At 44.4% G+C, this 10000-nt stretch overlaps 1 protein-coding gene across 1 annotated transcript in view; it reads right to left on the bottom strand.

Moving 5' to 3' along the window:
• Window positions 1-10000, bottom strand: part of LOC131342868 (AMP deaminase 2-like) — a 20967-nt gene that overhangs the window by 8068 nt on the left and 2899 nt on the right. The window contains exons 2-5 of the mRNA XM_058374126.1: window positions 9728-9858; window positions 1498-1566; window positions 355-457; window positions 81-270 (exon numbers count right to left, since the gene is read on the bottom strand). Of these exons, the coding sequence (XP_058230109.1) occupies window positions 81-270; window positions 355-457; window positions 1498-1566; window positions 9728-9858 (493 nt within the window). The remainder of the gene's footprint in view (window positions 1-80; window positions 271-354; window positions 458-1497; window positions 1567-9727; window positions 9859-10000) is intronic.

The raw sequence follows: 10000 nt of genomic DNA, 5'->3' as shown, positions 1-10000 counted from the left end.
ACACATACACAGGAGCAGTGTGAGGTATGTCTGGGGCTGAATTTGTGTGTGTGGGTGTCGGTGTGTGTGTGTGTGTGTACCTCCACTCTCAGCCACGTCCTCATTGAAGCTACAGTGCTGCGCAGTGTGTGTGTGTGTGTGAGGGAGCTGCTGCAGCAGACGGGCAGTGGTGCTGCAGAAATCCTGCAGTGACACACACATGTACTTCTGTCTAATAAACAGTGCCTTTATGATGCACACTGCAGAGTCGGCCAGATCGGAAAACGGCACCTACACACACACACACACATTCAGTGAGAGAGGGATGATGAACAGGGTAGCAGGGTGAGAAGGGGATGATGGACAATGCAGTACCCCACACTTCTCCTCTCCAGAGATGGTGACACGCTGAAAAGTCTCTTTCTCCTTCAGAACCACATGATGATCCACAACAGACTCATCTTGCTCTCTCAGGTTCCTGGCAGATCAGGAGACAGACAGACAGGAAAGCTAAAGTCAGGTGAACCTTGGTTACATGAGGAGTTACAGTTAATGTACATGAGATACATTAGAGGAACATCTACATTAGAGTATCAGTTATTGTCTTATCATTCACTGTGTGTGTGTGTGTATTATTTGCACAGCTTTAAGATTCTGTTCCAGTGTTACACCACCAAGGAACCCCTGAAATGAGAACGCGCTGGTTTCAGAAAGTGCTGGTTTCATTGCTTGCAGCACTGGTGATGTACCAGCTCTCTCCGCTTTGTCCATCTGGAGGTAAGTCATGAAGAAGCCAGAGGCTGGTCCACTGGATAAACTGATGCTCACCCCCTCATTGTGACATCCTTCCCTACCATGAGGTTCTCCTCCTCATAAGCAGTACTTCTGTTATACCGAGAAGTCTGTGTTGCTGCTCCCTGGGTGTCACTGTGCACGTTCTCCAGGTTCTGCAGGTTTAACACGGCCCTTCACAGTGCAGTGATGTGAGTGCCCCGGTCAGCTCTATGCACCGCTTCGGTTAGTCAAAAGCCTTTTCTTCAGGACACATTATACAGGTGATTCATAAAACCTGTTTCTTAAACAGTTAACAATCTGCGTCCTTACTAACACTGGGGAATCAGAGCTTCCTATTTTAATCCCCCAAATGTTCTCCCTGATTTAGACGAGGTGAACTTCCTCCCACCAGCCAGCTCTTCCCTTTCATAGGACAGCTGCTAACTGAAAAGGATGAAGACTATCTCATCCTTTGTCTTTGTTCATGCTGCATGTCCATGTCATTAGAAAGCTTCTAATGTTAACCATTATGTGGACAGCAATGTCCAAAGAGGACTAAACAGAGTGTGCCAGTGGTGGCTCTTTGAAATTCATTTTTGGGAAATTCATTTTTCTTTGTAGTCTTAAAGAAATGATCTGTGGTTAATGTGGTTATGCTAAAGAAGCTATTATGCTATTATAGACAGAATATAGAGAGACAGAGACAGACAGAGAAAAGAGAGAGAAAGAAGAACATGAACTCACTGCAGATCAGCGGTGCTGTCAATTTTCAGGAAGTCCTGTTTGGCTCTCAGCAGAATCTCTGGCTCAAGCCTGAAGCAGTGGGAGGCATGGGGGGAGTGGTGGGAAGTGATGGGGAGTGGTGGGGAGTGATGGGGAGTGGTGGGAAGTGATGGAGAGTGATGAGGAGGGGTGGGGAGTGATGGAGAGTGATGAGGAGTGGTGGGGAGTGATGGGAAGTGATGGAGAGTGATGAGGAGTGGTGGGAAGTGATGGAGAGTGATGAGGAGTGGTGGGAAGTGATGGAGAGTGATGAGGAGGGGTGGGGAGTGATGGAGAGTGATGAGGAGTGGTGGGGAGTGATGGGAAGTGATGGAGAGTGATGAGGAGTGGTGGGAAGTGATGGAGAGTGATGAGGAGTGGTGGGAAGTGATGAGGAGTGGTGGGAAGTGATGGAGAGTGATGAGGAGTGGTGGGAAGTGATGGAGAGTGATGAGGAGTGGTGGGAAGTGATGAGAAGTGGTGGGAAGTGATGGAGAGTGATGAGGAGTGGTGGGAAGTGATGAGAAGTGGTGGGAAGTGATGGAGAGTGATGGATAGTGATGAGGAGTGGTGGGAAGTGATGAGGAGTGATGGAGAGTGATGAGGAGTGATGAGGAGTGATGGAGAGTGATGAGGAGTGGTGGGAAGTGATGAGGAGTGATGGAGAGTGATGAGGAGTGGTGGGGAGTGATGGAGAGTGATGGATAGTGATGAGGAGTGGTGGGAAGTGATGAGGAGTGATGGAGAGTGATGAGGAGTGATGAGGAGTGATGGAGAGTGATGAGGAGGGGTGGGGAGTGATGGAGAGTGATGAGGAGTGGTGGGGAGTGATGGGAAGTGATGGAGAGTGATGAGGAGTGGTGGGAAGTGATGGAGAGTGATGAGGAGTGGTGGGAAGTGATGAGAAGTGGTGGGAAGTGATGGAGAGTGATGGATAGTGATGAGGAGTGGTGGGGAGTGATGGAGAGTGATGAGGAGTGATGAAGAGTGATGGGGAGTGATGGGGAGTGATGGAGAGTGATGAGGAGTGGTGGGGAGTGATGGAGAGTGATGGAGAGTGATGGGGAGTGGTGGGGAGTGATGAGGAGTGATGGAGAGTGATGAGGAGTGGTGGGAAGTGATGAGGAGTGATGGAGAGTGATGAGGAGTGGTGGGGAGTGATGGAGAGTGATGAGGAGTGATGAAGAGTGATGGGGAGTGGTGGGGAGTGATGGAGAGTGATGGAGAGTGGTGGGGAGTGATGGAGAGTGATGGGGAGTGGTAGGGAGTGATGGAGAGTGATGGATAGTGATGAGGAGTGGTGGGAAGTGATGAAGAGTGATGGAGAGTGATGAGGAGTGATGAAGAGTGATGGGGAGTGGTGGGGAGTGATGGGGAGTGATGGGGAGTGATGGAGAGTGATGAGGAGTGATGAAGAGTGATGGGGAGTGGTGGGGAGTGATGGAGAGTGATGGATAGTGATGAGGAGTGGTGGGAAGTGATGAAGAGTGATGGAGAGTGATGAGGAGTGATGAAGAGTGATGGGGAGTGGTGGGGAGTGATGGGGAGTGATGGGGAGTGGTGGGGAGTGATGGAGAGTGATGAGGAGTGATGAAGAGTGATGGGGAGTGGTGGGGAGTGATGGGGAGTGATGGAGAGTGATGGGGAGTGGTGGGGAGTGATGGGGAGTGATGGAGAGTGATGAGGAGTGGTGGGGAGTGATGGAGAGTGATGGAGAGTGATGGGGAGTGGTGGGGAGTGATGAGGAGTGATGGAGAGTGATGAGGAGTGGTGGGAAGTGATGAGGAGTGATGGAGAGTGATGAGGAGTGGTGGAGAGTGATGAGGAGTGATGAAGAGTGATGGGGAGTGGTGGGGAGTGATGAGGAGTGATGGAGAGTGATGAGGAGTGGTGGGGAGTGATGGAGAGTGATGGAGAGTGATGAGGAGTGATGGAGAGTGATGAGGAGTGGTGGGGAGTGATGGAGAGTGATGAGGAGTGATGAGGAGTGATGAAGAGTGATGGGGAGTGGTGGGGAGTGATGGGGAGTGATGGGGAGTGATGGAGAGTGATGGGGAGTGGTGGGGAGTGATGGGGAGTGATGGAGAGTGATGAGGAGTGGTGGGGAGTGATGGAGAGTGATGGAGAGTGATGGAGAGTGATGGGGAGTGGTGGGGAGTGATGAGGAGTGATGGAGAGTGATGAGGAGTGGTGGGAAGTGATGAGGAGTGATGGAGAGTGATGAGGAGTGGTGGAGAGTGATGAGGAGTGATGAAGAGTGATGGGGAGTGGTGGGGAGTGATGAGGAGTGATGGAGAGTGATGAGGAGTGGTGGGGAGTGATGAGGAGTGATGGAGAGTGATGAGGAGTGGTGGGGAGTGATGAGGAGTGATGGAGAGTGATGAGGAGTGGTGGGAAGTGATGAGGAGTGATGGAGAGTGATGAGGAGTGGTGGGGAGTGATGGAGAGTGATGAGGAGTGATGAGGAGTGGTGGGGAGTGATGGAGAGTGATGAGGAGTGATGAAGAGTGATGGGGAGTGATGGAGAGTGATGGAGAGTGGTGGGGAGTGATGGGGAGTGATGGAGAGTGATGGGGAGTGGTGGGGAGTGATGAAGAGTGATGGAGAGTGATGAGGAGTGATGAAGAGTGATGGGGAGTGGTGGGGAGTGATGAAGAGTGATGGGGAGTGGTGGGGAGTGATGGGGAGTGATGGAGAGTGATGAGGAGTGGTGGGAAGTGATGAAGAGTGATGGAGAGTGATGGGGAGTGGTGGGGAGTGATGGGGAGTGATGGAGAGTGATGAGGAGTGATGAAGAGTGATGGGGAGTGGTGGGGAGTGATGGGGAGTGATGAGGAGTGGTGGGAAGTGATGGAGAGTGATGAGAAGTGGTGGGAAGTGATGGAGAGTGATGGATAGTGATGAGGAGTGGTGGGAAGTGATGAGGAGTGATGGAGAGTGATGAGGAGTGGTGGGAAGTGATGGAGAGTGATGAGGAGTGGTGGGGAGTGATGGAGAGTGATGGATAGTGATGAGGAGTGGTGGGAAGTGATGAGGAGTGATGGAGAGTGATGAGGAGTGATGAAGAGTGATGGGGAGTGGTGGGGAGTGATGGAGAGTGATGGGGAGTGGTGGGGAGTGATGGGGAGTGATGGAGAGTGATGGGGAGTGGTGGGGAGTGATGGAGAGTGATGGATAGTGATGAGGAGTGGTGGGAAGTGATGAAGAGTGATGCAGAGTGATGAGGAGTGATGAAGAGTGATGGAGAGTGATGAGGAGTGATGAAGAGTGATGGGGAGTGGTGGGGAGTGATGGGGAGTGATGGAGAGTGATGAGGAGTGGTGGGGAGTGATGGAGAGTGATGGAGAGTGATGAGGAGTGGTGGGAAGTGATGAGGAGTGATGGAGAGTGATGAGGAGTGATGAAGAGTGATGGGGAGTGGTGGGGAGTGATGGGGAGTGATGGAGAGTGATGAGGAGTGATGAAGAGTGATGGGGAGTGGTGGGGAGTGATGGAGAGTGATGGATAGTGATGAGGAGTGGTGGGAAGTGATGAAGAGTGATGGAGAGTGATGAGGAGTGATGAAGAGTGATGGGGAGTGGTGGGGAGTGATGAAGAGTGATGGGGAGTGGTGGGGAGTGATGAAGAGTGATGGGGAGTGGTGGGGAGTGATGAAGAGTGATGGGGAGTGGTGGGGAGTGATGAAGAGTGATGGGGAGTGGTGGGGAGTGATGGGGAGTGATGGAGAGTGATGGGTTCAGTTAGATGTTGAGGGTTGTTGAGGGATGAGCAGCCCAAGCAAAATATTAGTAGGGGAAGGAGGGGAATGAACATGGAAATACACACACACACATACACACATGTCCACACATGTCAGGAAAGAGGGTTAATCATGTTGGCATGTTTAATTTGCAGGTTAAACACATTACAACAATATCCAAAAATTTTGGCCATCGTGCCAAAATAAGTTTTTGAAAATTCTCTTTAATAAAATGTTATACATAATGAAAAGCTTATTTGTTAAAAATACTGAAAGTAAACATTTTTATTTAACTTTAGCAATTGAAATAAGTTCAAAAGTTAATGTTATTATATCAAGAGATCAGCTGTCCATCCTGCAACACTTCGTCAATAATCCGTTTGGATCAATGGACCGTGAAAGACTTATGTAATCCAAACGGATTATTGAGGAGTGAAGCGCTCAAAAAGTTCATGAACATTCATCATAGTATCAGTTAAATGGACACTTGTGCCCCTGACCATGTTTACTGTTATTCTGTCCAACATTACTCCTTATCAGTGTTACTCTGTTCAGTGTTACTCTAATCAGTGTTACTCTGTTCAGTGTTACTCTGTTCAGTGTTACTCTGTTCAGTGTTACTCTAATCAGTGTTACTCTGTTCAGTGTTACTCTGTTCAGTGTTACTCTGTTCAGTGTTACTCTGTTCAGTGTTACTCTAATCAGTGTTACTCTGTTCAGTGTTACTCTGTTCAGTGTTACTCTAATCAGTGTTACTCTGTTCAGTGTTACTCTAATCAGTGTTACTCTAATCAGTGTTACTCTAATCAGTGTTACTCTGTTCAGTGTTACTCTAATCAGTGTTACTCTAATCAGTGTTACTCTGTTCAGTGTTACTCTAATCAGTGTTACTCTAATCAGTGTTACTCTGTTCAGTGTTACTCTATTCAGTGTTACTCTGTTCAGTGTTACTCTGTTCAGTGTTACTCTAATCAGTGTTACTCTATTCAGTGTTACTCTAATCAGTGTTACTCTAATCAGTGTTACTCTAATCAGTGTTACTCTAATCAGTCTTACTCTGTTCAGTGTTACTCTAATCAGTGTTACTCTAATCAGTGTTACTCTAATCAGTCTTACTCTGTTCAGTGTTACTCTAATCAGTGTTACTCTAATCAGTGTTACTCTAATCAGTGTTACTCTGTTCAGTGTTACTCTAATCAGTGTTACTCTGTTCAGTGTTACTCTGTTCAGTGTTACTCTAATCAGTGTTACTCTAATCAGTGTTACTCTAATCAGTGTTACTCTAATCAGTGTTACTCTGTTCAGTGTTACTCTAATCAGTGTTACTCTGTTCAGTGTTACTCTAATCAGTGTTACTCTGTTCAGTGTTACTCTAATCAGTGTTACTCTGTTCAGTGTTACTCTGTTCAGTGTTACTCTAATCAGTGTTACTCTAATCAGTGTTACTCTGTTCAGTGTTACTCTAATCAGTGTTACTCTGTTCAGTGTTACTCTAATCAGTGTTACTCTAATCAGTGTTACTCTAATCAGTGTTACTCTGTTCAGTGTTACTCTGTTCAGTGTTACTCTAATCAGTGTTACTCTGTTCAGTGTTACTCTAATCAGTGTTACTCTAATCAGTGTTACTCTGTTCAGTGTTACTCTAATCAGTGTTACTCTGTTCAGTGTTACTCTGTTCAGTGTTACTCTAATCAGTGTTACTCTGTTCAGTGTTACTCTGTTCAGTGTTACTCTGTTCAGTGTTACTCTAATCAGTCTTACTCTGTTCAGTGTTACTCTAATCAGTGTTACTCTGTTCAGTGTTACTCTGTTCAGTGTTACTCTGTTCAGTGTTACTCTGTTCAGTGTTACTCTAATCAGTGTTACTCTGTTCAGTGTTACTCTAATCAGTGTTACTCTAATCAGTGTTACTCTGTTCAGTGTTACTCTGTTCAGTGTTACTCTGTTCAGTGTTACTCTAATCAGTCTTACTCTGTTCAGTGTTACTCTAATCAGTGTTACTCTGTTCAGTGTTACTCTGTTCAGTGTTACTCTAATCAGTGTTACTCTGTTCAGTGTTACTCTAATCAGTGTTACTCTGTTCAGTGTTACTCTAATCAGTGTTACTCTAATCAGTGTTACTCTGTTCAGTGTTACTCTAATCAGTGTTACTCTGTTCAGTGTTACTCTAATCAGTGTTACTCTGTTCAGTGTTACTCTGTTCAGTGTTACTCTAATCAGTGTTACTCTAATCAGTGTTACTCTGTTCAGTGTTACTCTAATCAGTGTTACTCTAATCAGTGTTACTCTGTTCAGTGTTACTCTAATCAGTGTTACTCTAATCAGTGTTACTCTAATCAGTGTTACTCTGTTCAGTGTTACTCTAATCAGTGTTACTCTGTTCAGTGTTACTCTAATCAGTGTTACTCTGTTCAGTGTTACTCTGTTCAGTGTTACTCTAATCAGTGTTACTCTGTTCAGTGTTACTCTAATCAGTGTTACTCTGTTCAGTGTTACTCTAATCAGTGTTACTCTGTTCAGTGTTACTCTAATCAGTGTTACTCTAATCAGTGTTACTCTGTTCAGTGTTACTCTAATCAGTGTTACTCTAATCAGTGTTACTTTGTTCAGTGTTACTCTGTTCAGTGTTACTCTGTTCAGTGTTACTCTAATCAGTGTTACTCTGTTCAGTGTTACTCTAATCAGTGTTACTCTAATCAGTGTTACTCTGTTCAGTGTTACTCTAATCAGTGTTACTCTGTTCAGTGTTACTCTAATCAGTGTTACTTTGTTCAGTGTTACTCTGTTCAGTGTTACTCTGTTCAGTGTTACTCTAATCAGTGTTACTCTAATCAGTGTTACTCTGTTCAGTGTTACTCTAATCAGTGTTACTCTATTCAGTGTTACTCTAATCAGTGTTACTCTAATCAGTGTTACTCTGTTCAGTGTTACTCTAATCAGTGTTACTCTAATCAGTGTTACTCTGTTCAGTGTTACTCTAATCAGTGTTACTCTGTTCAGTGTTACTCTAATCAGTGTTACTCTGTTCAGTGTTACTCTAATCAGTGTTACTCTAATCAGTGTTACTCTAATCAGTGTTACTCTGTTCAGTGTTACTCTAATCAGTGTTACTCTAATCAGTGTTACTCTAATCAGTGTTACTCTGTTCAGTGTTACTCTAATCAGTGTTACTCTGTTCAGTGTTACTCTAATCAGTGTTACTCTGTTCAGTGTTACTCTAATCAGTGTTACTCTAATCAGTGTTACTCTGTTCAGTGTTACTCTGTTCAGTGTTACTCTAATCAGTGTTACTCTAATCAGTGTTACTCTGTTCAGTGTTACTCTAATCAGTGTTACTCTAATCAGTGTTACTCTAATCAGTGTTACTTTGTTCAGTGTTACTCTGTTCAGTGTTACTCTGTTCAGTGTTACTCTAATCAGTGTTACTCTGTTCAGTGTTACTCTGTTCAGTGTTACTCTAATCAGTGTTACTTTGTTCAGTGTTACTCTAATCAGTGTTACTCTGTTCAGTGTTACTCTGTTCAGTGTTACTCTAATCAGTGTTACTCTGTTTAGTGTTACTCTAATCAGTGTTACTCTGTTCAGTGTTACTCTGTTTAGTGTTACTCTAATCAGTGTTACTCTATTCAGTGTTACTCTGTTCAGTGTTACTCTAATCAGTGTTACTCTAATCAGTGTTACTCTATTCAGTGTTACTCTATTCAGTGTTACTCTGTTCAGTGTTACTCTAATCAGTGTTACTCTAATCAGTGTTACTCCAATCAGTGTTACTCTGTTTAGTGTTACTCTAATCAGTGTTACTCTATTCAGTGTTACTCTGTTCAGTGTTACTCTAATCAGTGTTACTCTAATCAGTGTTACTCTAATCAGTGTTACTCTGTTCAGTGTTACTCTGTTTAGTGTTACTCTAATCAGTGTTACTCTATTCAGTGTTACTCTGTTTAGTGTTACTCTAATCAGTGTTACTCTGTTCAGTGTTACTCTGTTTAGTGTTACTCTAATCAGTGTTACTCTATTCAGTGTTACTCTGTTCAGTGTTACTCTAATCAGTGTTACTCTAATCAGTGTTACTCTATTCAGTGTTACTCTAATCAGTGTTACTCTAATCAGTGTTACTCTGTTCAGTGTTACTCTGTTCAGTGTTACTCTAATCAGTGTTACTCTAATCAGTGTTACTCTGTTCAGTGTTACTCTAATCAGTGTTACTCTAATCAGTGTTACTCTAATCAGTGTTACTCTGTTTAGTGTTACTCTAATCAGTGTTACTCTGTTCAGTGTTACTCTGTTTAGTGTTACTCTAATCAGTGTTACTCTAATCAGTGTTACTCTGTTCAACATTACTTGTGTTCACGTTTCTTGGTTGCTTGTTATATGGACTTCAATATCAGTGTTCACATCACTCTGTGTTTGTTATGGTGTTTTCTGTAAAACTGTTAAATTGTGTTTAATTTCACAATTTTCACATGAACACACCTGATGTCTTGACTGATCTGTCTCTCCAGTCGGTGTCGTTTCTCCTCTAGTTGCTCAATGGGTGTGTCCTCTGGAAACTCATATGGAGCACTCCGCACTTCACTGTCCACAAGAGAGCGAGCCAACAGCTCCTACACACACACACACACACACATACACACAGACTTATTGTTCATAGGAGCATTTACACATGGTTTTCATATTCATATATACTTTCCTAAGTATGCATTTCATCTAAGTGTGCATTACATATTACACGCACAAATTTAAATA

This window comes from Hemibagrus wyckioides, linkage group LG21 (assembly GCF_019097595.1).
Source record: "Hemibagrus wyckioides isolate EC202008001 linkage group LG21, SWU_Hwy_1.0, whole genome shotgun sequence".
In the NCBI taxonomy this organism is placed as follows: Eukaryota; Metazoa; Chordata; class Actinopteri; order Siluriformes; family Bagridae; genus Hemibagrus; species Hemibagrus wyckioides.
This window is presented reverse-complemented; position numbering and strand designations above follow the sequence as displayed.